The 27,531-nt window shown below is 43.8% G+C and overlaps 1 protein-coding gene across 1 annotated transcript in view; it reads left to right on the top strand.

Moving 5' to 3' along the window:
• EIF2AK1 (eukaryotic translation initiation factor 2 alpha kinase 1) overlaps positions 1–27,531 on the top strand; it is a 75,675-nt gene that overhangs the window by 32,024 nt on the left and 16,120 nt on the right. Inside the window, exons 2-12 of the mRNA XM_068244569.1 lie at positions 62–217; positions 5,891–6,027; positions 11,579–11,616; positions 11,722–11,821; positions 14,693–14,773; positions 16,161–16,260; positions 19,291–19,348; positions 21,610–21,973; positions 23,545–23,653; positions 26,663–26,769; positions 27,388–27,505. Of these exons, the coding sequence (XP_068100670.1) occupies positions 62–217; positions 5,891–6,027; positions 11,579–11,616; positions 11,722–11,821; positions 14,693–14,773; positions 16,161–16,260; positions 19,291–19,348; positions 21,610–21,973; positions 23,545–23,653; positions 26,663–26,769; positions 27,388–27,505 (1,368 nt within the window). The remainder of the gene's footprint in view (positions 1–61; positions 218–5,890; positions 6,028–11,578; positions 11,617–11,721; positions 11,822–14,692; positions 14,774–16,160; positions 16,261–19,290; positions 19,349–21,609; positions 21,974–23,544; positions 23,654–26,662; positions 26,770–27,387; positions 27,506–27,531) is intronic.

Here is a 27,531-nt window from a genome sequence, read left to right as displayed (position 1 = left end):
CTTGCTCCATTTGTGCAGTTTTGGAGGAGCTGATCTATAACTGCCTTATTTTCTTTTGTAGAATCTGATTCACCATCAGACCTTCACTTGGTGAAAGGCAGAATGCGTCTCCCAAATGTCACCACAGTCCCCAACCAACTATTGCTGGTCTCCCTGGTAGAACACCTGTGTCACGTGCACGAAGAAACGCCACACCGTGCCAAACAGCTCTTTAGATGTAAGTATACCTTTATATCATTTTTGCATGCAGTGGAATTGTCAGTGATTTTTGCATTCCTATTTGACAAGATTTTGGATAAATGTATATTTCCATCACAGAGGAAAAACTGAATGTGATATGTTATGTGGCCTTAGGGTGCGTCACAATTCACACACCTACACACTACTTTATTTTTGATAAAATACTTAAAATTGTCCCCAGATATTTTAAAATCATTTGTCTCTAACTCCCATCCCCACGCTAGGCTGTTTTATTTTATATTTTTACTTTTTCTTACTGAAAGGGTTTAAAAATTCAGGTATGCAAATCATGTCACGGTAGTAGATAGCTCTCTGACACTAAAGGCCTATACACATGTCCAACATAATGCACAACCAACTGAGGCTGGGTAGATGCCAGGAATACCTCCGAGACAGTCATCAGGCCGTGCACTATAGGTGCCTACCCACCAATCTCTCCGCTCCTTCTCACTGGATCGGATAAGTACTGCTTATTACACCACAGAGCTGTCTTTTGCATTGTATTCACCTCTGCATCATGCATCAGTAGCTTTTCAGTGTTTAAATAAACCTCATGGTGCCAGGCATTTTATATTTCCCTGTTTGTTGTTCAGTACTGTTACTCTGTCTTGAGCACATGAGATTTTTCAGCATGATTGCCAGTGACTGCTGCCATATTTACATAGTTACATAGTTATTTTGGTTGAAAAAAGACATACGTCCATCGAGTTCAACCAGAAAATAAAGTACAACTCCAGCCCGTCCCTCACATACCCCTGTTGATCCAGAGGAAGGCGAAAAAAACCCCACAAGGCATGGTCCAATTAGCCCCTAAAGGGAAAAATTCCTTCCCGACTCCAGATGGCAATCAGATAAAATCCCTGGATCAACATCATTAGGCATTACCTAGTAATTGTAGCCATGGATGTCTTTCAACGCAAGGAAAGCATCTAAGCCCCCTTTAAATGCAGGTATAGAGTTTGCCATAACGACTTCCTGTGGCAATGCATTCCACATCTTAATCACTCTTACTGTAAAGAACCCTTTCCTAAATAAATGGTTAAAACGTTTTTCCTCCATGCGCAGATCATGTCCTCTAGTCCTTTGAGAAGGCCTAGGGACAAAAAGCTCATGCACCAAGGTATTATATTGCCCTCTGATGTATTTATACATGTTAATTAGATCCCCTCTAAGGCGTCTTTTCTCTAGACTAAATAAACCCAGTTTATCTAACCTTTCTCGATAAGTGAGACCTTCCATCCCACGCATCAGTTTTGTTGCTCGTCTCTGCACCTGCTCTAAAACTGCAATATCTTTTTTGTAATGTGGTGCCCAGAACTGAATTCCATATTGCAGATGTGGCCTTACTAGAGAGTTAAACAGGGGCAATATTATGCTAGCATCTCGAGTTTTTATCTCCCTTTTAATGCATCCCAAAATTTTGTTAGCTTTAGCTGCAGCTGCTTGGCATTGAGTATTTAACTTGTTGTCAATGAGTACTCCTAAGTCCTTCTCCAAGTTTGATGTCCCCAACTGTATCCCATTTATTTTGTATGGTGCTAGACCATTAGTACGTCCAAAATGCATGACCTTACATTTGTCAACATTGAATTTCATCTGCCATGTATGTGCCCATATAGCCATCCTATCCAGATCCTGTTGCAATATGACACTATCTTCCTGAGAGTTGATGATTCTGCACAATTTTGTATCATCTGCAAAAATAGCAACATTGCTCACTACTGCATCTACTAGGTCATTAATAAATAAATTGAAGAGCACTGGACCCAGAACAGACCCCTGTGGGACCCCACTGCTAACAGTCTCCCATTTTGAGTACGATCCATTGACCACAACTCTTTGTTTTCTGTCCATTAGCCAGTTACCTATCCATGAACACAGACTCTTCCCCAGTCCTTGCATCCTCAACTTTTGCACCAGACTTTTGTGGGGAACAGTGTCGAAGGCCTTTGCAAAGTCCAAGTATATCACATCTACAGCATTCCCAATATCCATATTAGCATTCACTACCTCATAAAAGCTGAGCATGTTAGTCAAACAGGACCTGTCTTTAGTAAACCCATGTTGATGCTGAGAAATAAGATTATTTTCTACTATGAAGTCATGTATAGTATCTCTTAGTAACCCCTCAAATAGTTTGCATACAACTGATGTTAAACTTACAGGTCTATAATTTCCTGGATCAGATTTTTTGCCCTTCTTAAATAATGGGAAAACGTGGGCTGTACGCCAATCCACTGGGACTCTGCCAGTTGCAAGAGAGTCACAAAAGATAAGATAAAGGGGTTTATCTATAACTGAACTTAATTCCCTTAGGACCCGAGGATGCATGCCATCCGGGCCAGGTGCCTTGTCTATTTTTAATTTATTTAGTCTTGCCTTCACTTCTTCCTGCGTTAAGTATTTAATATTACAGTTAGAAGATTGAGACTCTTCTGCCTCTGTAGTTTGCAACAGTGCTGTTTCTTTTGTGAAGACAGAAGCAAAGAAAGCATTTAATAACTCTGCCTTACCTTGGTCATCCACCATTGAGTTCCCATCCTCATCCTTTAGGAGTCCTATACAGTCAACCTTTCTTTTTTTAGAGTTAATGTACTTGTAAAACTTTTTTGGGTTAGATTTGATATCCTTAGCGATTTGTTTTTCAGCTTCAATCTTTGCGTGCCTAATTTCTTTTTTACAATTTTTATTGCACTCCTTATAATTGCTTAGTGCAGCCTCGGTTAGTGCAGCCTCGGTCCCCTCCTGTTTTAAGACCTTATAGGCATTCTTTTTCCTCTTCATTTTATCTTTAACCTTTCTATTCATCCATAGAGGCCTTTTTTTATTCCTAGACATTTTGTTTCCATATGGGATATACATACTACAGTATTGATTGAGTATAAGTTTAAAAGCTTGCCATTTCCCTTCAGTGTCTTCCCCTTGTAGTACATTATCCCAGTTCACCAAACTTAGTGTTTGCCTAATTTGAGTGAACTTTGCTTTTCTAAAATTCATAGTTTTAGTGGTCCCGCTGCCCCGTGGCCTATCAGTCACCAGATCAAACGTTATCATGTTGTGATCACTATTTCCCAAATGTTCTTGAACCTGCACATTTGATACATTATCTGGTCTATTAGAAATGATCAGATCCAGTAACGCATGCCCCCTAGTTGGTTCAGTTACCATTTGAGTCAAGTAATTGTCCTGTAGTGCTGCCAGAAATCTGCTGCTTTTACCAGAATGGGTAGCCTCAATACTCCAGTCAATGTCTGGAAAGTTGAAGTCGCCCATAATTATGACCTCATTTTTACCTGCAGCTTTTTCAATCTGCTGTAGTAATCGCAGTTCTGCAGCTTCATTAATAAGAGGTGGCCTGTAGCATACCCCAATAAGCAATTGGCAACTTTTATTTCCACCATGAATATTTACCCAAACGGACTCCACATCTTCGCAATCTTCCTCCATCTCATCGTTGAGGACAGCTGTAAGAGAATTCTTAACAAAGAGACAAACCCCTCCACCTTTTTTCCCTGTTCTATCCCTCCAAAACACATTGTATCCTTTTAAATTAGCTATCCAGTCATGGCTTTCATCCATCCATGTCTCGGTTATTCCCACAATGTCATAGCCTTTGTCATTCAGAATGAACTCTAGTTCGTCTATTTTATTTGCAAGGCTCCGAGCATTGGTTACCATGCACTTTATATTTTTACCACCACATTTACCAATTTTGTTTACATGAAATTGGCTACTTGAATTTTTACCAACCTCCTTAATCTTTACACTGTCCCCACCCCCCTCTCCACCCTCCATAATGATAGGTTCCCACTGTCTTTTTACCTCATCTTGTCTACGTATTGAGACTTTATCCTCCCGCCTCCCCCCAGATCCTAGTTTAAAATCTCCTCCAACCGTTTAGCCATCTTCTCCCCCAATGCAGCTGCGCCCTCCCCATTAAGGTGCAGCCCATCCCTGCTGTAGAACCTGTAGCCGACTGCAAAGTCTGCCCAGTTCTCCAGGAACCCAAACCCTTCCTTCCTGCACCAATTTCTCAGCCACTTATTTAACTCCCTAAGCTCCCTCTGTCTCTCAGATGTAGCACGTGGCACTGGCAGTATTTCAGAAAACACCACCTTGGAGGTCCTTGCTTTAAGTTTATCTCCAAGTACCTGAAAATCCTTTTTGAGGACCTTCCATCTCCCACTAACTTTGTCATTGGTGCCAATGTGTACCATGACAGCCGGGTCTTCCCCAGCCCCACCCAGTAATCTGTCAATTCTTTCCGCTACATGCCGAACCCGAGCACCCGGGAGGCAACAGACTGTACGGCATTCGCGGTTTCTTCGACAGATTACCCTATCTGTGCGCCTAATAATTGAATCCCCTACCACCAGTACCTGTCTAGCCTTAGCTGCACTCCTATTCCCTTTCTCGTTACAGCAGTCTGCCCCTTGGTTGCTAAGGAGCACATCCTGCTGCAGCATTGCTACTCCTGAATCATCCTCCCCAATATTACGCAAACAAGCATACTTATTAGTGAGGGACAACTCGGGACTAGCCTCCCTGCCACTTTTTCCCCTACCCCTTCTAACTGTGACCCAACTAGCGGCTGCCTCTGCTTCTTGGTCCGGCTGTACTCCACCCTCCTCATCTTCAACGGTTCCATCCAGTGTCTGGATCGTGAGATCCAAGCTCTTCTCCATGTTGTGTATGCTTCTCAGTGTTGCGAGATGCTTATTTAGCTCTGCGACTTCCGCCTCTAACTGAGCAACACGCACACACCCAGGGCAACAGTAAACACCCTCAATCCGCTGATCAAGGCATGCATACATGTTGCAGGATGTACACTGCACAGCATCGTCCAACATGATGACTTTTGTGTGGGGAAAAATTATTTAAAGTAAACTGTGGCGGTAAAAGATGAAACTGGAGATTGAGTGTAGCTGGGGAGGAGGAGAGGGAGAGTAAGTAAAGTTGGGGGAGTGAGGGGAGGAGAAGGGGGGGGAGGGGGGAGGAGGGGAGGAGGAGGGGCGGGAGGGGTGGAGGAGTGGAGGTGGAGTGAGTGAAGTTGGGGTGGAGTCCTCAAAATTTAAAGACTACACCACAGCGTGCCTAGCACATTCTAACCAATGCAAAAAACCGCAATATTGATTGAAGGTTTTTTTTTGTTTGTTTTTTTTTAGTCCTTACCTACTTCCTCTCACCACTCTCTTTGTGCCTGTGTTGTAACGCCTGTTTTTTTAACGCCTATGCCACTTGTGTCGCAGCCACTTAGTGAGCAAGCCACAGACTGAGCAAGCTCAGTACTGAGTCCTGAAGCTGACCAAATACCTCCTATTGCAGCTAGTCCCTCCCCCTAGCCAATTGCCTGCTGCAAAACAAACTAGAGGGAAAAGAAAAAAAAAATTGTACTTTTAAAAGCTGACACTTGCTGCTTAATATCAGATGAACCACAACAGACAATCCACCAGATATTGCAGCAGCAAAAAACAATATACAAACAGCAATGTAATATAATTAGTGCTCACAATTCCCAATTTATACCAGTCATACTCACATCCTGAGTGCCAGCCCTTTCTACATTTGACTATATACTCTGTTAAGCGAAGCATAACATGTCAGAACTAAATAAATACTAAATGATAATAATAATTGTGATTTTCCCTAGTGCTGTGCCAAACGTTCACAAGGATGGGCCTCTTGACCCCATTTGCCTGCAGTGATGAGTTCAGCACAGTGAGACTCCAGCATGGCACAGCCATCACAGAGCTGCTGAAGGCTGCTAAACGTCATATGTATCAAGAGGTATGATTCCCCCTTACTTAAAGTGAAGCACCAATGCAATGTTGTCTTCCAGGCAGCACAGCATCGCATAAAACAGGATGGGCTCAAAAGAAGGTTTATGAAATGCCACCTGATTTTAGACCAATTTGAGTAGTTGCAGTCTGTCTCCTTTGGATATATAAAGACATAAATCAGTGCCAGGTAAACTGCTAACTAGACAGGAAACCTAAGAGAACACAAGGAAGTAGAATTAAAGTGGACCTGAATTCTTACAGGACACAAGGAAAACATAGATAAATGCACCCTGTATGTATTCAGAGTGTTTAGCCTGTTTAATTCCCCCTCATTTGTGTCTATTCACAAGTTGTAATTTGATCTCTCCCCTGTGTCACATGAATGCCTATGGCAGATGAGCCCATATGAAAGCACAAGCTGTAAACAATATGTCTGCTTGCATGAATCAGGAAGTAGAAACTGTGCAATTGTATTTTAGGATGTGTATCAGCTGTAACACATACATGCTTTTGTTTAAAGGAATACTGTAGGGGGGGGGGGGGGGGGGGGGGTCGGGGAAAAAATGAGTTGAACTTACCAGGGCTTCTAATGGTCCCCCGCAGACATCCTGCACCCGCACAGCCACTCACCGAATGTCCGGCCCTGCCTCCGGTTCACTTCTGGAATTTCAGACTTTCAAGTCTGAAAACCACTGCTCCTGTGTTGTCGTGTCCTCGCTCCGCCTGACGTCACCAGGAGTGTATAGCACAAACCCAGTATGGTCTGTGCCTGCACAGTACGCTCCTGGTGACGCCAGCGGGAGCGAGGACACGGCAACGCAGGCGCAGTGGTTTTCAGACTTTAAGGAAGAGCTGTTAGGTATAAGGTCTCAGAGAAAAAAAACACATATATCAGTAGCTAAATATTGCCTGTACTTGCATTACTTATGCATTTCACTGTCCACGTTTGGAATTCACATAATTTTTATATAGTATTTGCAGAGAATGATGCTCCTGACAGCTCATGGCAGGTTCCATGTTTGTCTGTCTCCTATGAAGCCAATTGTGTTGTCATGTCCTCCCTGCTTCCTGATGATTCCACTCACAAAAAAGATCGTAATGGACAACACTACTGTGCAGTGAATATTAATTAGCCATGTGGCTAGGAACAATAGAAGACTCATGCAGTATACTCTGCCCTGTGATTTTTTTTCAGTGCTGTGAGCTGGGCTGCATTACAAGCTGCTGTAATATGAGCCTGTAACTTCTCACAAGCAGCCGAGGGGAGGACCCAAGGTGGGGAGAAGTAGCCCCAGAATGCTTTGCAGTATATGCGGACTCTCGTCCTTTTAAGAGCTTGGGAATAACAGCCTTGCTGTTCAGCAGACATCAAAAGTAAGAGAGATTTTTAACTCCAGTATTGCCTTTTTGGCTTCCTTCTAAACTGTTTAACACAGGAGAATAGAGGTTTAAATTAGCTTTTGCAGCCTGACAGTTACTCTTTAACCACTTGCCGACCGCACACTCATACCGTGCGGCGGCAAAGTGGTAGCTGGAGGACCAGCGACGCAGATCTGCGTCGCCAGGTGCCTCCCTAATTAATCAGGCGTTTCCTGTTAGATCACGGAGCGGGTCTCCGTGAATAGCCTGCGAGCCGCTGATCGCGGCTCGCAGACTAAATGTAAACTCAGGAGACGTATGTCTCCTTTGTTTACATTGAACGGCGCTGCTGCGCAGCAGCGCCGTAAGGCAGATCGGCGATCCCTGGCCAATCAGCCATGGGACATCCTGTCACAGGCTGCACAGGACGGATAGCGTCCTGTGCAGCACGGATCACCAGGGAGGAGAGGTAGGAGAGGGAGGGGGAATTTCGCAGCGGAGGGGGGCTTTGAGGTGCCCCACACCCCCCCCCCCCCCCCCCGCAACATGCCTGCCGACCGGAGCGATCAGACCCTCCCCTGCACATCATCCCCATAGGGGGGAAAAAGGGGGGCGATCTGATCGCTCTGCATGCCACCTGATCTGTGCTGGGGGCTGCAGAGCCCACCCAGCACAGATCACAAAAAACAGCGCTGGTCCTTAAGGGGGGGGGGGGGTAAAGGCTGGGTCCTCAAGTGGTTAAAGAGAATCTGTATTCACAAAATGAAGTATAAACAAACATCCCTGCCTGTTGGGGGTCATCTCCTAGCCCCCTCTGTAATATTTTTGCTGCTCTCCGCTGCAATAAAGAGGGTAAAAAAACTGTTTTATAAACTGTTTTGTAAACAGAAAAGATGGCCACCAAAACAGGAAGTACATCAGCAGAGCAGTGAACTCAGTTAATACACATTGAATTCAGTCTCCAGAGGTTATGTGCAAGTTTTGAAAGAGCTCTGTGTCAATGAAGCATGACAAGCTGTGTTTTTAGAGCCTGGAGTCTTGGCTCTGCACTGGTGTCAGCCTGACAGGCAGTTTCCTTCTCAGCCAGCTATTCTTTGTTCAGTTTATCAGTCTGTGTTTATCAGCCTCACAGATATCAGACAAGCTGACAGTGAGAGCAGGGAGGTTGTCTGTGAGGAATAATCATCACAGGAGCACTGGAGGGGCTTGGAAGGAGTTAACTTTACTGAAGAGTTGGCAGCCTTCCAGATACAACTGGCAAATCCTACAGGGGAAAGATAAGTTGATTTATTACAGAGATGGTGCAAGTAGAAAGTGCTGCAGTAAGCCAGAGCACAATGGAACAGCCTTAGGAACTTGTAGGATAGGAGAAATACTGCTAAAATTTTTGTTAGTCTCTTTAAAGTCTGAAATTGCAGAAGTGAACCGGAGGCGGGGCCGGAGCATCGGTGAGTGGCTGCGCGGGCACAGGATGTCTGCAGAGGACCATTAGAAGCCCCGGGTAAGTTCAACTCATTTTCCCCCGACCCCCTACAGTATCCCTTTAAAGGTTATTATGCTGTTATGTATCTTTTAGAGCAGAGAGGAAGTTCTAAGATCAGGTCCACTTTAAAGGACTCACAAATCAACTATTTTATAATCTTATTGTTTACTCGCCTGGGGCTTCTTCTAGTCCCTAGTAGCCATGCCAGTCCCTCGCAGCAGGTCCGGTACTACTCTGTGTCTCGCAGGCTGCCTGTAATGATCGCAACCCGCTGGCGGGGTCAGCTCTTCTGCACACTATTACTGCACAGGCGCAGTATGCGCCATATGACATGGCCGCGTGCACACAAGAGCAGGCGCAGAAGAGCCGACCCAGCCGACGGGTTGTGATCATTACAGGCGGGCTGTGGGACACAGAGGACCGGACCTGCGGCGAGGGACTGGCTTTGTGTGCGAGGGGCTGGAAGAAGCCCCAGGTGAGTAAAAAATGGATTATAATAGTCGCCTTTAAAGAGAACCTGATCCAAAGACATGTTCAGAAATTCATACTTGCCTAAAGAGAGGGATCCTAATGAGGCTTCCCTCACTGTCCTCTTGTCCCCCATTGCCAATCATGGACCCTCCAGTTGATCAGGGGTGCGCTCTTCTGGCCCACGCCAGAGCAGTAGCATGGAGCCACTTGTGCACATTCAGCTCTGGCTTACTGTGCAGGTACAGCCGTACTCGTGCAGGCACAGCACAGCCGTGCTCATACTTGAAGCAGTCTTTGCAGGGTCCGCGCTCGGCGACTAGAGGACAGCAAGGGAAACCTCATTAGGATACAGAGGCTTCCCCTTCTTAGGTAAGTAAGTGATTTTTCTATACTTTAACCACTTGCCGACCGCGCACTCATAACGCGCGTCGGCAAAGTGGCAGCTGCAGGACCAGCGACGCACATCTGCGTCGCCGGCTGCAGGTTAATTAATCAGGAAACAGCCGCTCGCGCGAGCGGCTGCTTCCTGTCAATTCACGGCGGGGGGCTCCGTGAATAGCCTGCGGGCCGCCGATCGCGGCTCGCAGGCTAAATGTAAACACAAGTGGAAATAATCCTAACAGTAGCAGCGTTGTACTAGATCAGCGATCCCTGGCCAATCAGCAGCCGGGGATCGCTGTCACATGACAGGCAGGAGCCTGTTAGAGGCTGCACAGGACAGATCCGTTCCTGTGCAGCCTCCGATCTCCGGGGAAGGGAGGGAGGAGAGGGGGAATCCTGCGGTGGAGGGGGCTTTAAGGTGCCCCCCCCCACCCGCCCGCCAGCCAGCCACACGCAGGCAGGAGCGATCAGACCCCCCCCCCAGCACATCATCCCCCTAGTGGGGGAAAAAGGGGGGTGATCTGTGCTGGGGGCTGTATGTGTTTGATCAGCGCTGGTCTTTAAGGGGGGGGGGGGGGGGGTAAAGGCTGGGTCATCAAGTGGTTAAAGTACATATAGAAATTAAAGTGTCCGGACCGGTTCACACAGGCAGCAGTGCTGAGCAGTGGAGTAGCCAGCATTTAGTGAATGGAGCTGCCTGACTGCATTGTTTCCAAATGTGCCTAGATGCACTCTTTTATGGTGACACACTGTGTGAAGGGGAGCCCAAGCAGCGTCGGGGAAGAGGCAGTGCAGAACAGTGTCAGTCTGTCTGTTTAGGCGATTTAGATGCTGTGGGGATTCTCCTGCCTTTCCTCTTCCTCCCATCTCCATAGGACAGTATATTCCTGAGTCATGAGCTGTTGGTGCCTGCCTATCAAAATAATACATTTTAGTAAATACTACTTAAAGGGATCAGGCTATAAATAAAAAATCAGCATTACTCACCTGGGGCTTTCTCCACCCCCTTGCAGCCGACTGTCCCACGCCGACCTCTCCGCCGCCGTCGTGGGCTCCCCGCAAGGTGCAGAGGATGACCTCGAGGTCTGTGCAGTAGTCCTGCGCAGGCGCAGTAGTACTGGGTCTGCACAGTGCGCCGCGGACAACGTGGCCATGATTGACAGTGGCGCCTCAAGTAAGGACGACCTCGAGGTCGTCCTCTGCACCGTGCAGGGAGCCCGTGGAGACGGTGGAGAGCGGAGTGGTCGGCGTGGGACAGTCTGCTGCAAGGGGCTGGAGAAAGCCCCAGGTGAGTAAAGCTGATTTTTTTATTTGTAGCCTGATGATTCCTTTAAAGGGGTTCTGTGGAGTGTTGAAAAAAAAAAAAAACTGACACCTGGGGCTTCAATCAGCCCCCTGTAGCTGTCATGTCCCACGCCGTCCTCCTACAATCACCCGTTCCCTGCCGCTGGCACCAGTCAATTATTTGTCCAACAAGAAGAATAGTGCACGCTCCCGGGAGCTTACTGAGCAGGCACAGTAAGAGGTTTTCTCATACTGCACCTGCGCAGTAAGCTCCCGGAGACACGAACGGGAGTGAGCACGGTCGCTCAGCCGCAGTCTCGTTAGTGTAATCATTGGACTGGCGGCGGGGAACGGATGATCGTATGAGGACGGTGCGGGACATGACAGCTACAGGGGGCTGATAGAAGCCCCAGGTAAGTGTCAGTTTTTGTTTTGTTTAAACCTCTACATAGCCCCTTTTAAAGATGAGTAAAATAGAAGATGTGCGATTGCATGACACGAGTCATGTCTCTAGAGTTTGAAGTACCGAAAGTCTCATATTCTACATGTTGTTTAACTACTATATTACTGTTTTATGCAGGAAATTGCAAATGGTGACCTAAACCTGCACTTGAACAGGTAAGTCATTTTTCAGCTGTAATGTTTGAAAATTACAGAGCACTAAATATGAGATCTGTGGCATTGTTCTGGAATCCAGTAACATACTAAATTCATTCTGTGCAGAGCAAAGGAGATGCTAGCTGAGGCTCAGACTTCCCGGTACTTGAATGAATTTGAAGAAATTGCAAAGCTTGGGAAGGGTGGATATGGAAATGTCTACAAGGTAGGAACTTAGAGTAATTTTTAAAGTAATATTTTACAACATGTACCTTGTGTATGTATATGGCTCTATCTTCCCTTCGCAACAAATTTAAACACTTGTTCAAGCATCTTTTTTATAACTGACTTTTACAGCAAACAAGCATTCAAAATTTTCTGGTTTTGTGTTCTTGTTTTTTTAGTGTAAAAAATGAATATGGGTGGCTAGGTCCTCACTGCCAGCAGCTTCCTGTTCCCCAACACTCCCAATATTCTATTATCAGAGTGCGCTCCCTTTAATATTTAAGTGAATGCAAGGTGACGGGAAAAGAAAGATGCTTACCTAGGTTGAGGTAAGCCTCTGGATAGTCCATAGGCTCCCCTTGTCCTCCCTCTTTGACCCCACAGTTGCTATGCATAGACCCAGTCTAAACATATCTGGCCAGGGTTGGTGGGGTCAAAAAAAGGGATGTGGGAAGCCACTGGAGGATCCAGAGGATTCCCTCCCCTTTGGTAAGTATCTATTGTTTTTTTTCAGCACCTCATGTTTGCTTTAACACAGTTGGTTATGAAGATACTCGCACAAAAACAAAGCAAAGAACACACAGAAATTGGTGCGTCGTTCATACATTGTTGCTATATCCAGTTGTTCAACTTTTTAAATCTACAGTGTAACTATGAGCTACTTCACAGTTTATATGTAGATGCTGTCTAACATGGGTTTTCCCTTTGGGTTCAGGTAATTGCAATGGAATTTTCCCCTGGGAAAAACGTAGCAAGATGCATCTCTTCACTCTCACATAATTGTTGCCCAGACCCATGGATTAAGGCAACCCAGTATAATTTTATTTATTGTATTTATAAAGCGCCAACATATTATGCATAAGTGTACTGATATCAATGTCTGTGGGAATCCACACATCAGGATCAGACTATTAGATCCACTCCACCAACATGGAACTCCTATGCACTCACTAAATGCATAAGCTGTCTCACTATAAATCGGCCCAGGCATATAGCCTCTTCTGTGCTTTGTTTCCTCCCATGGCAGCCTAACCCAGCAGTCGAGTTCCACAACCGTCTTCCAATACTCCTTCACATCCAAAATAGACCTTGGGCCAGAAGGTATCTCAGAGTGTAAAACCTTTATTATAATCAATAAAACTGGATGGTGTGTAATCACTCAAATTGGGAATGCTTATCTGTTAGCTTCCCACCACTGCGCCCCTTGGATCATGTTGCCCTATAGGCAGTTGCTCACTTGTTCCCCAGCAGTGACCAGATTGACTTATGGCAGCAAACAAGGATGGAGGACTCCCCAGACAACCCCACTAGCTCTGTGGTATCAGTTTGAACTAGTGTGGGTTTTCTTGGGAGTCCTCCATTCTTGTTTGCTGCTTTTTCTAAACTTCCTGGCTGGATCTGCTGACGCTTCACATGCACTGATCCTTGCATGATCCTTAATTTCTAGTTTACACTACCTCATTACAGCTTTACATCTCTGGCCAGTGCATGCAGTTGTTAATTATAATATATATGGGGAATGATATTTGATAGGCAGCACCAGGTTTTATGGAACTTTTTTTTTAAAGGAATACTGAGGTAACCTGTGATATGTACAGTGCCAAGCACACAAGTAACTTTGCTGTGTTTTTTTCTTCCTCTGCCTGAATGAGTTATAGTCCTGGTCAACCTATAGAGTAAACCAGGAATTACAGTAATAAAACACTGTTCTGGCATATAATGGCTCCTGAGAGCAGGAAAGAGGTCAAAACGTTCAATAATAAATTTTAGCTCTGATATACTGCAATGAATATGTCATTGAGCAGAGACTGTATAAACTTAAAATGTAAATTTACATAACAAAGTAATTATAGGAGGATAGATACAACAGTGTGTCTAATCTGTTTATTTTCACCTCGGTATTCCTCTAATTGTTCTCATGTGGAGAGTAATCGTGCCAGTTAATCATGAAGTGAATCAAGTAAATTTGTTGCATATGCTATTCTATTTGAGTGGTGGTGTCTATGTTTTTTTTTTTTTTTTCCTTAGTTCCTATTGTGCAGTTTGTGTTTTTTGCCCCTACACGTGTGTGTGTGTGTGTGTGTGTGTGTGTGTGTGTGTGTGTGTGTGTGTGTGTGTGTGTGTGTGTGTGTGTGTGTGTGTGTGTGTGTGTGTGTGTGTGTGTGTGTGTGTGTGTGTGTGTGTGTGTGTGTGTGTGCGCGCGCGCGCCCCTACCTTTTTCCTTGTACACACCTGAATCAGTCATGTTAAACTGTGGTTCCTATTCATACTGGAGCTAGGACATGAAAGCTAACATTTCATCTTTAGCAAGTTTAATCCTCCACCAGTTTCTTATATCTGTGGAGTAAAGCGGTTTAGCAGCGCATCCCTTCACCTCGCTCTGCCTGTTTTCAGCGGTAATGGTGGGTGATGCTCGTTCCACAAATTATAGCCAGACTAGTGACGCTCCTATGTTTTGGACATGAGAGAGAAGAGTCTGTGTCAAGAGGAAGCAGGCTGAGAAGTTCCAGCAGGAAGATTCCACCAGTGAAATCTCAGACCTCTTCTCTTAAGAATCCAGTGAGTGGGTTTTTTAATCCACAGTCACCATCCATAACCAAAATCAGTTTAGTTTTTGTTGTTTTTTTAAATGATTTTACGCTTGTACTAGAGGCTGTTGATTTCTTATATTGGAGTGCTTGGTGTATGATAAGCCAAACGTTTTGAATGTTTAGAAGCTCAGCATTTTTTACTTTATTTTTTACACTAAACATAAGTTTAATTATATCTATGCTGTTCTGCAAGCCATGTGTTGTGTGAAATCTGAGGCTATAAATCGTGTGCGTTGCAATCATTTTTACTATACTATATAATTTATATTTTAATTTTGCAGGTCAGGAACAAGCTGGATGGCCAGTTCTATGCAATAAAAAAAATCCTGATTAAAAAGGTGTCACGCCGAGATTGTAAGAAGGTATTTTTTTCTTCTTTTAGTTGGATAACGCCTACCTTTAACCAGATAGACTTTCATGCAGCCAAAAATAACATTATAGGTAATGAGCTTTCCATGCAATGGTGAGGTAATGTGATCTCATGACCCCAGAAATTGGCTCAGAAACATTAGATGGTGAATATATCCCCGACTGCTATCCAGCTATCAAAGTATGTATTCACTGAGCACTATATTAGTAGTGGCTGGATAGTGTTCTGGTTAGGGCTCTGCCTTTGACTTGGGAGCCCAGGGTTTGAATCCTGGCTATGGTCAGTGCCTATTCAGTAAGAAGTCCTTGGGCAATAGTTCCTAACACTGCGGGGTGGCCTCTAGAGCGTGCCCTTATATAGTGGATGCAGCTCGAGTCCAACAGGAGAAAAGTTCTATACAAATGTTAGGATTATTAATAATACTAGGTAGCAAAGCAGTCAAAATCTGTACTGAGGACACAGATAAATCTGTATGCAAGTTGGAATTACTAGCCTCTTGTTGACCATCTCTACTTGTAGGTATTCTGTCAGCTGGGTTATTGGGTTAATTTGATGAAGTACATTCCTGCTGAGCCTTTTATTGTCTGGATGTGTTGAGGGAATATGAATTCACTTGTCCATTTTGCATAACAAGCTTCATAACCGTATTGCAGCCAATCAACTTATCAGCCTCGTGCATTTAGCAGCCAAGCTCACTTGCATGCTGCTCTAAAAGTGGTCATACACTTATCAATTTTTCCTGTAGAAATCTGGCAGATTCAATAACTCTGACCGAAGCTGCTAAAAATCAATGCAGTAAGAGGTCCGATCAGTTTTCAGAAGAAATCTTTTGAATCCCTGGATGAAAGATAATAGACGGTGGTTCGGGTGCGGCGGCAGATTGACGACCCACAGCATTGCAACATATCTAGCAGTGCAACGCTGTGGTTAGATTTTTAATTCATGATGAAATCTATTAAAAATCTATGCCTGTATGTCTCAGGAATAGATCCCTCTCAGATCAGAATTGAACTGACAGGGATCTATCTGATGGTGGAATCTATTGGCTATCTATAAGTGTACAGTCACCTTTACATTACTTGAAAGACAACTGATTGCATATCAAAGCCAGCAACAGAACAACATCACTGTGCTGTTCATTGGGTGTAATGCTGGGCATACACGGGTCGATCCGGCGGCCGATTAGCCGCCGGATCGATTCCCGCTCGTCCCCACGGAATCGATCCCCACGGTGATCGGACATGTCGGATATTATCAATCGCGCCTTCAGCGGCTCGATTGATAAGAGGGCATCGAGCCGTGTATGCCCAGCATAAAGGTTCTCCTGTAGTTAAATGGTTTTTGTCAGATCACTGATGGATGGTCTTTATCTGTACCAGGTCCTGCGTGAAGTGAAGGTGCTAGCTGGACTACATCACCGGAATATAGTCGGGTATAATACAGCCTGGATGGAGCATGTCCAACCCCCTCTTTCAAAATGTGAGTGATACGGCCAGATTAATTCTGTATAAAATTATTTTTTTAAGCCTCTGCAAAGATATCTTAGTTTCAGATAGCCTGGAAACCGGTGTTAAAGTGTACCTGAGGTGACATGGGACATGTGCATGTACAGTGCCAAGCATACAAATGACTAGGCTGTGTTTCTTTTTTCTTTTTCTGCTGAGTTAACGATTCAGGTATGAAATTGACAGTTTCTCTCCATAGAACTATAGTGTAACCCTAAAGGCTCATACACACATCAGACCATAGTCTTTGGAAAATGAAAGATCACAGACCAATTTTACCCCCTTCCATGTAGTATGAGAGCCATACCTACACAGTCTATTCTATGGAGCTGAACTCCCCATCAGAAAAAAATCTTTACAAGATGCTGCACACACAGATGCTGTAGACATTCAAAATATCAGTATCTGCAAAAGATCTGTTCCTGCAAAAGATCCGTTCCTGCAAAATGCATTCATAGTCTATGATATCTGCAGATCATCATACACACCTTGTTTAACAGACATTCATCTGCAGATCAGATCCAACAGGATGGATTTTCAGATCTGCAGATGATTGTCTGATCTGCAGATGAATGTCAGTTAAACAAGGTGTGTATGATGATCTGCAGATCTCATAGACTATGAATGCAATTTGCAGGAACAGATCTTTTGCAGATACTGATCTTTTGTGTCTGTACAGCATCTGTGTGTGCAGCATCTTGCAAAGATTTTTTTCTGATGGGGGAGTTCAGCTCCATAGAAAAGACTGTGTAGACTATGGCTCTCATACTACATGGAAGGTGGTAAAATTGGTCTGTGATCTTTCATTTTCAAAAGACTATGGTCTGATGTGTGTATGTGGCCTTACTGATGAGGAATAATCAGCATAAGGGCCCGTTTCCACTTGTGCGGTGGGAATAGCCTCGGTAAAAATTTGCATGCGGATGCGAATTTCGCATGCGGTTGTATGCAAATTTGCATGCGAATTCGCATGGATGGTGATGTGAATTTAACCATGGCAGTGAATAGCTACAATGTGGGGAGCACCATCCCCTAGTAAATCAATATACCACCCCAAGATATGAGTGGGGGTGTATTAAATACAGCTGTAGTGTGCAGAACGGTCAAAAAATCAAAATCGTAAACCAGAACCTCAAGCAATGACCTCAAAATAACCGCACCAGAACAGTATAATCAAATTATAATAATATAACATCCTTTATTAGAAATTACAAACATTAAAAAATCTTTAAAACATGATGGGGAAGCAAATAAGCCCACAGTATCGGAGAACTGGCGGAATAATAAAGTGCTAGTGACAATAATGCAACCTTTCAATCATCAATACTATAACACTGACCGTGCATGACCTTACAGTGTTCCACATAGTGGCATGTAGACAAAGAAACATATATAATGTGTACAATGATATTCCAAATTCAATATAGGAAACAGATGGACAAGTGGAAAAAGAGTGAACAACATGAAGGAAGGGGGGTAGAGGATTACCCCTGAAGTAAAAAACCAAATAGATTGCAGTGACTGGAGACAACCGATAGTGTGCACATAGGTATAGTGCATAAGGAATAGGATGAGTAGATCAAGATGGTGGAAAGTAAGAGCAAGTCCAAGAATCCCAGAGTGATGAATAGGTTCCTACCAGTATAGTTCCTCCACGGGTCCCCACCGCCGCTATCGCGATTCGCCACCTATAGTGTGGCTTTTTCGAATGCGAATTCGCATGGATGGCGATGTGAATTTAACCATAGCAGTGTCTGTGTGCTTTTCCATTCCATGCGAATTCGCATTAAAATTCGCATACCAATGCCGCATGCGAATCGCATAGTGGTATGCGGAATGTGAATTTTGATCGCTCAGCCGTGCAGATTTTTTTTCTGCGCAGAAAAACGCGAAGGAATCCTGACAAGTGGAAACAGTCCCGTCCACTTGTATTGGCTTTGCGAATTCGCATGCGGCAAACGCATGCGAATTCGCGATAGTGGAAACGGGCCCTAAAAAACTAATTCTTGGCAGAGAACAGCATCTGAAGCCCTGTACACGTGCTAGATGAAACTTGGCTGAGGTGGCTGGTAAATAGCACCTCTGCTGAGAATCCAGCATGTGTAAAGCATCCCGTGACCTCACTCGGCTAGACACACACACACACACACACACACACACACACACACACACACACACACACACACACACACACACACACACACACACACACACACACACACACACCTCTATGTGAGAGTAGGGTTAGGTTAAAACATAGTAAAATATCAATTATGATTACCAATATTTTACGATTGGTGTTAAATAGTAGACTATCGGTAATTTTACCAATATTCTACTAGCGGCAATCTCCCTTGCCCGTCCTTTCCAGGCACCTTTTTTCAAGAAAGAAGTCCGCACACTGACTTGCAGGAACAATCAGCGATTAGTTTATTGTTCCATCACATACATATGCAATACGAGTCTAGCCTGCAAGGCTGACAATGGTTTCGGGCCACTCGGGGTCCCCTTTGTCAAGGCAAATAGCAGAAAGACATAAACACCTCCAATGTGCACAACATGATGTATAAATAACCATACAATATGCCCAAGCACCTCCTTGGGGTGGATCAATCAATCAAAAAAAAGTTGCACTTGAATACAAACCATGTGCGTTAGTCAGTTCATAGGCAGACTCAAACGTCAATAACATCCTGGTCATACTATAGGTACAAACTCACCTCAAAGTTACTCCCATGCCATCCATAACCTTACCTTAACCATAAGCAATCCTACGCGTCACACAGGTTCCGTCCTATTACCCAATGGGGAGAGGACCGGAACTCGCGTCATGACGTGCGGTCCTTTCCCCACAAGTTTTTTTTTTTTTTTTTTTTTTTTTTTTTTTTTTTTTTTTACATGAACGCCTTTAAACACTGATGATGCTTTAGCAATATTCATCTATATAATGCTCATGCATACATCTCTTATTTTTATTTCTCTTTCTGCTTGTGTTGTGATTTAGGCAAAGCCCTTTCCTCGTTACAAGCCATTACAGGGTCTTTCAGTGAAAAGTCTGAGCAGTAAGTATTCTTACATGTATTATTTAATGCCACGTTATGTTTTGATCTATTAACGCTTTAGGCAAATGTGTATTCCTTCTAATTAATTCAGATGCCAAGGTATGACAGTGTTTCAGAATCCTTTATTGTACCACATCTTTTCAATGTCTTGACCCTTTCCGATCCACTGTCCGACTGTTCTTTCCAGCAACTGATGTTGGACTATGTCTGACAAGGAGCATCATGTCTGCAACTAGAGGCAGCGCTTTTGGATCTAATCCAAATAGAAATCAGAGAGTGTGTTGGCACACATCCTATTGCGATATTGGATGCTCATAGCCAAGAATGGGTGGCACTGTCCTAACAAACACAAATGTAACGAATGGCCAGCACACCGAACAGTTTATTCCAAGCAGTTTATTCCATCACCATGCTAATAATCGCCAATTGTTTCAGGGTCACCCAAACTGTACCCCTTTATCAAAGCAAGTTCACACAGTATCGGATGCACAGCGATGGGGCCCCTAAGATTGAAGTGTTGGATTAAGTCCGACATTGATCCCCTCCGTCACCAAGCTGTGCCACGTAATATAAATACTGCATGGACACATTTAGTCTCCTGCTGCCGTCGCATCTGTTCCCACACAGCATCAAGCCCTTCTCCTCAAAAGTGTCGGACAGTGCCCCCCTCCAGCTGGTTCACGTAATTACATATTACACTGGCATGCATGCAGTGCAGGATGGTGGTACAGCTGGCAATATGGTGATGCTTCGCCTGCAGCCAATGAAAGGTTTTTCTTTGCATTTTAATTTAACTACTTACTATTTTACAGACAGTATATCTATGCCCTGCAGGACTTCACTTGCCATCCCAGGGGCGTAGATATTTGCCTGTGGCTTCTAATGTGCTGCACGTGCATTCGCGAACTCTCCCCGTGAGTAGTGATCGGCGAATGAACATGTGGCATTAATGAGATGCCCATCATCATTCACAAAACAAAAGTAAACTCACAGGTCTACTCTAGTGTGGGGACATCTAGTGGCCAAAAAATAAGTTTGAATGTTTGTTATTCAGTCATGCAACAATGGCTGAACGGATCTGAATGAAATTTGGCGCACACACAGTACATTACCTGGAATAACATATAGGATGCTTTTTATCACCATAACCAAAAAGTGGGCGGAGACAAATACAAAATGTAAACTGCAGCCATTCTTACACTGTTAATGGCAGTGTTCTCAAACTTTGCACAGTTGGTCACTGGGTGACTGGGATTAATGTTCCAAAAAGTGTGTGGAGCCAAAAACAGCCGATCAGATTTGTTTCATTTCAGTGCAAATTATTGATGCCAAAGCCCGCAAAGCTCACAAACTTGGTCATTGAGTAATTGTGTGTTAGGGTTAGAAAAAGTGGGCGCAACCAACACCAGCCAAATACATACCCGGCAACGCAGAGACAAATACAAATTTCAGAAAATGGGTGGAACCACAGCCAATCCGATTTTGTTTAATTTTTAATGCAAATTATCCATGCCAAAAACCGCAAAGCTCACAATCTTGCTCATTGAGTAATTGTGTGTTAGGGTTAGAAAAAGTGGGCGGACACAACCAAATATATACCCGGGCAACACTGAGCCATCAGCTAATGTTAAAATACATTTTTTAAAAATCCCGCATTTATAGTGATAGCATAAAAAAAAATCAGTCACATTATTGACTTTTTTTTTTCAATATGTATTTTTAGCTCTTTTTTAATATGTATGTCATGAGTGTATATTACTGTTATTTTAGAAAATAAGGGTTTGTAATTATTGACCATACACAAAAACCCAAAACAGAACAAATACACTTTATTTCCAAATATATATTTGCTGCCATACATTGTACCAGGAACATAATTTAAATGTTGTGATAGCCGAAACTAACGGGCAAATAAAATGGGTGTGTTTTATGTATAGTAGCATTGCTTATTTTAAAACTATAGGGGATGGTATGGGAGAAATGGTCTTTTTTTTTTTCTTCTTCTCGTATTTCCCTATAAAATGCATTAAAAATAAAGTAATTACCGAAAACGGGTATTATCCACGAAAAGTCTAATTTGTAGCGGAAAAAAAACAAGGTACAGATTATTTTGTTGCTATAAGTAGTAATAAAGTTATTGGTAAATGAAAGGGAGGAGTGCTGACAGGTGAAAATTGCTCTGGTTCGTTAGGGTAAGAACCCCTTGGGGCGAACTAGTTAATTCTTTACAGTCATTTATTTTATTTTTATTTTCTCTGCAGGTATGTAAAGGGTATGCAAAGTACAGAGAGCAGTGGCGGTTCCATTGTGTTTGCAGATTCTGGAGAGGAAAATCAGGATGCAGCCTCACAAAGCATCAGTATGACCTCAGTGGATAAAAAGTACTCTAATGATCGAAAGATGAAAAACTTGAACATGTCTGACTTTTACCTGCATGGGGTCAAGGACTCTAATGCAAATGTCCGCTCCAGCTCCAATATGTATAATAAGAGTGATACCTCTCAGGAGCTGTGTCAGAGGGACCGCTGTCCGTTCAGCTCTGAGGATGATCTAGATGATGGCAGCGACTCTTCGTGTGATGAAGAGTGTCCTCAGAAGGATCTCTGTTTACATCGATTCTTTGAAGTATGCAAAAACAAATGTTTTTTTGTGTCTCCGCTTTTGTTTTAACTTTAAGACAGAGAAGAAGGGATAAATCGCCTGTATTTGTGCATGAATCCTTATAAGGGCCCTTTTCCACCTGCAATCGCTAGCGTTCATGCTGAACGCTAGTGATTGCTGAATCGCAAAACCGGCGATTCCCCCGACGTTTGCGGCCGCGATTTTGCTATGCTATGCACTGCTTAGCAAAATCGCGGCAATTATCGCTCCGCCGCGCGTTCGCGTTCCCGACAAAAGCGAATCGCGGTAGTGGAAATGACCTACCGCGATTCCTATGTTAAAAAGCAAACCGTAGCGATTGTAAAATCGCTAGCGGTTTTGCGATTCAGCCAGCGCAAACGCGCTGGTGGAAAAGGGCCCTAAGGGAGATATCCCTTTTATTCCGGTCTTTGGAAATATAACTCTAAAACAGGAAGTGAGTGAATCCTTGCATTGGTAGACCGTAATAAAACGCTAATAAAGTTATAACGGCTTCCCGCTACCAGGGGAAAAAAGTGTTTGGCTTTGCACAGCCATTCACACTTTCTACAGTATATCATGGGTATCAGAAAGTAAAAGAAATCTCTCTAACAGGGAGACAAAGGTAAGAAAATAAAGAAACAGTTCAGCGGTTTTCCCCATTCTGTCTAATTGGCTTGACGACTGTCTGTACTGCTTCAACTATACGTACAGTCTTAGATTCTAAAATAATTAGATAGTGATAGATTTTTAAATGTAAATAAGTTAGGTGAGGAAAAATATTACAAAGGGCAAATACCTAATGTGTCAGTGAATGTAAAAAAAAATAAGCAATTTTATTCAGTACAGTTCCTCTTTACCTGTTCGCAACCTTATTTCCTTCACCTCTAATTCTAACCTATGTCCTGACCTATAATTAACCCTGTTTTATGGTGACATTGCACAGTAAAGATTCCCACACCACTAATAAATGTAACCTTTACACTGCCAATGTTTGAAATGTGTTTGCTGCATGTAGATTTGGGCAAGACATTTAATAAAGTCCAAAATAGTCAGTAGGGATTGTAATTGGGGTGCAAGTAGATTTGAAATGATTGAGAATTACCATATGGTAATTATTACGATGAGAATAGAGAATTATGCAATACTGTATTTGAAAATCTATTGTAAAGTGGACTAATCAAACTTTACAGTGGAAGGTCCATTTTGAGGCTGCATAGATTTGCAGTAACATTTATATAACTGCATCAACTTGGAATTATTTGCATATTTCAAGCCAAGTAGAAAGTTGGCACTGATCCAAAATGTACTAAACGCCTTTAGGCATCTGTAGCACAGGAATATAGGGAAACAAAACACCTACAGACATCTGCGGCAGACAGAAGTACCTTTCTACTAAAACTTCTTCAGAAATCCACGGCGCATGGATGCAGAAACACCTATAGAGCTCCGCAGCAGCTAAGGATGAAAATTATAATATGGAAAGAAATGTCTGTTATGGAGCGAAGTGAAGCATTTGTGAATGTTATGCTTCTTAGCACTGTATAAGGAGAGTATTTGTGTTTGCTCTCTTTCAGATTCAGTATCGTCTTATCTTGCACATACAGATGAAGCTCTGCGAAAAGTCCTTGTGGGACTGGATTGAAGAAAGAAACGAACGCTACAGGAAAGGGGGCGACTCTTCAAGTGAGCTATTCATGCCATTGTATTTCACTGAGAGCTTTTGTTTGCTGCAGTTAGTAGACTGACATGGATGAGACATCTTGTAAATGTCACATATAACTGAACACAGCCCAATCCATGACATTAGAGCTAGACTAGAGTCTGCCGCATACAGTACTGGCCATTTTACTATAGATTTCCATCCAAAGTTTCAAAACAATCGATTCCACGCGGATTGGAATGATTCAAAAGGGAATCAATTCCTACCACACAGCACATCGATTTCCAATAGATTTCAGCAGGAAATCGATTGCAAAGGGATTGAACTGCAGCGTTGCACCATTCTATGTAGTGTAACACTGGGCCATCGAACTACCCTAGATGTTTTCATCTTGTTCCATCTATACTTTCAATTTATTTTTGGTCCATTCGATCTGACATTTTGGGGGATTTGTTTCCCATCAGATTTGATCAAATGATTGAATCTGCAGGGAATCAAATAGGAAAATCAATATTTGTATGAGCACCTTAACCACTTAAGGACCAGGGGATTTTCTTCTGATCGGTGCTGCGTGGACTCTCCAGCGCGCAGCACCGATCAGGAAATAGCCAGGGCGATCAGACTTAAACCCCCCCCCTTTTTTTTCCCCACTAGGAGTATGTCCTGCTGGGGGGGTCTGATCGCCGCCGGCTACCCGCACTTTCCGGGGGTCCTCTTCAAAGCCCCCCTCCGCAGCGCTTTCCGCCCTCCCCGGCTTTCCCTCCCTCTCCCTTACCCTCTGAGCGGCGCAGGATGGATATCCGTCCTGCGCCTGATAGGATAGGCTTCTGCCTATCAGATGCCGGCTATCCCTGGCCAATCAGAGGCCAGGGATCGCCGATCTACGTCACGGCGCTGCTGCACAGCGGGATTTCTTCCCCGCGTGTCTACATTTTGCCGGCGAGCCGCGATCGGCGGCTCTCCGGCTGTTCACGGAGACACCCTCCGTGAACTGGCATGGGCGGCAGTTTCCATGCTATACCACTAACGACCCACCGACGCCTATCGGCGTTAGGCGGTCGTTAAGTGGTTAAGTATGCAGACAAACAACAAAAAGCTATAGAGACAGGCTACATACCGTATTTTCGGCATATAAGATGCACTTTTTCTATACAAATACAGTGAGTCCCTGACTTATGAATGCCCACCGATACGGACCACCAACTCGCTACATCGTCGGGGACTCCCTGTATTGTCCCCCATATATTGCCCAACACAGGTGAGACAGGCTCCCGTCACTGCTAATTATACACTCGGTAACCGGAGATACGGGGTGAGCCAGAGACGCACAATAATTGGGGGAGAACATCTATTCCTGGAACATGGATGCACCAGGTTAAGTACATATTTTTCCCCTTGTTTTTGCCCTCTAAAACTAGGTGCGTCCTATATTCCGGACCGTCTTATACACCAAAAAATACAATATGTCCTCAAATACAATATTAATGTTTTAATCAGAAAAATGAACATTACAAAAGTGATGTTTTGCAAAGGTCAAAAGAAGGTGGAAGTTCAATTATGGAAAAAGCTGGGAATGTGCGGGACATTTGTATTGCATGGCTAGATAGAGGGGAAGGATTCTGGCCAAACAGCAGTCAAGCACAAAATATCTGACAGAGCAGTGGGGACTGTAGGCTGAAGGAAAAATTGTCTCTGTACTGTGGCCACACTTTTCATGCCATTTAATTAGGCTCCGCCTCTAGATTGACCACTGCCCTCTATAGCAGTGATGGCTAACCTTGGCACTCCAGCTGTGACACAACTACAAATCCCATCATGCCTCTGCTTCCCCGAGTTATGCTTAGAGCTGTCATAGAACTGCAATACCTCATGGGACTTGTAGTTCCACACAGCTGGAGTGCCAAGGTTAGCCATCACTACTCTATAGTGTCACCAGCTCTTGCTGATGACGCAGTAGTTGGCAGCGGTTTTGTTTGCTGTTCATTGTAACCTATGCTGTAAAGAGCACATGAAGTTATTACAATGCATATATAGAAAGCAGAATTGCTTATATGTCCTTGTAATAAAAGCATGCTTTGCAGTTGTGTCTGCAAAGATGGTAGACATGGATAATAAATGTGTACCGTATTTTTTGGACTATAATATGCTCCTGACCATAAGATGCACCTAGGTTTAGAGGACAAAAACCAGAAGGGGGAAAAATATATGCTAAACCTGGTGCATCCATGGTGAAGGGGCATCTTGTGGATTATGCCCACTTAGTACCTCGTGCCCCCTTGTGTCTCCCTTTGTCCCCCTTGTGTCTGCCTCTGTCCTCCTCCATACCCCATTGTGGCTCCCTCAATGCTCCTTTGTGGTCCCCCTTCTGTCCCCCTGCGTTTTCCTCTGTATGTGCACAGTACAGGGAGTCCCCGACATTGCGAGTTGGAGGTTCGTATTGGCAGGCCTTCACAAGTCAGGAACTCCCTACACTTGGACCACACACACACACACACACACACACACACACACACACACACACACACACACACACACACACACACACACACACACACACACACACACACACACACACACACACACACACACACACACACACACACACACACACACACACACACACACACACACACACACACACACACACACACACACACACACACACACACACACACACACACACACACACACACACACACACACACACACACACACACACACACACTTTCCAAAGAATAAAGTAAATATAAACATGGTGGAGCAGAGGTGGAGGTTTTACACTTCCTTCATTTGCTTTGCTGCCCCACTTCCTCTGTCCCAGCCTTTAATAATATTAACCAGAAGTCTCAGCTATGCTGAACTGACAACATGGGGTGCTAAATTTACACATGCCTATATGACAGGAACTGAGAAGTGAACTGATTGCAGAGATTTGTTTACTTTGCTTTACTTATGCATATAATGTTTGCTGAAGGAGTTTAGTTTGGACCTCAATCTATACTGTACTTCATCTGAATCTTAATTTTGCACAGGGTGCTTTGAATTTGTGGATGTACCAAGTACACTCAGTATATTCTGTCAGCTGCTGGAAGGAGTGCGCTATATCCATTCCATGGGAGTTCTTCACAGAGATCTGAAGGTACAGTGTTCCATGACTGTCAAAGAAAATATTTCAAAAAAGAAACTTTGTTGCTTAACCACGATATTGTAAACCTAATAATTGTAAGAAACTTTACTGTGGTACAAAGTTTGCTTAAAGGACTACTGTAGGGCTAGGGGGAAAAAGAATTGAACTTACCTGCAGGTGCAGACCGCTCCCAGTGGCGGGAGCGAGGATGCAGGCGCAGTCCTTGTTCTGCGGGGGACCATTAGAAGCCCCAGGTAAGTTCAACTCCTTCTTCCTCCCCACCCACCCCCACAGTAGTCCTTTTAGTTGCCTTGTTCAGTTTATTGTAAACTCGTGTACTCATTTTTGTACATCAAATATGTGAACTCACAAATAGTAAATGTGAAGTGTTTCTAAAATAACAAAAAAACAAAAAAAAACATATACTCACCTATGGAGAGGGAAGCCTCTGGATCCTATAGAGCCTTCCTGGTCCTTTCACGGTGTCCTAGTTTCAAATTTGCTGCCTCCAGGTGCCCTCAGAAGGCTTCAGAAGCACTCAAATGATTTGCTATCAAGTATTTTGGTAGTCTCTTTATCTGTGAGGCTCTCTTTTTGCCTAGTAGTAAACTCACTGTCTTCTTTCACTAGCCTAGAAATATTTTCTTACAAGGGCCAGACCTGCATGTGCGCATTGGGGACTTTGGACTTGCTTGTAAGGATATTCTACAGCATTCAGACAACTGGCTAAATAAGGATGGGACCAATGGTAAGAGTGCAACCTGTTTGTGTATA

The sequence above is a fragment of the Hyperolius riggenbachi genome, chromosome 7, assembly GCF_040937935.1.
Source record: "Hyperolius riggenbachi isolate aHypRig1 chromosome 7, aHypRig1.pri, whole genome shotgun sequence".
NCBI lineage: Eukaryota > Metazoa > Chordata > Amphibia > Anura > Hyperoliidae > Hyperolius > Hyperolius riggenbachi.
The sequence above is the reverse complement of the archived record's forward strand: the minus strand, read 5'-3'. Positions and strand labels throughout refer to the sequence as shown.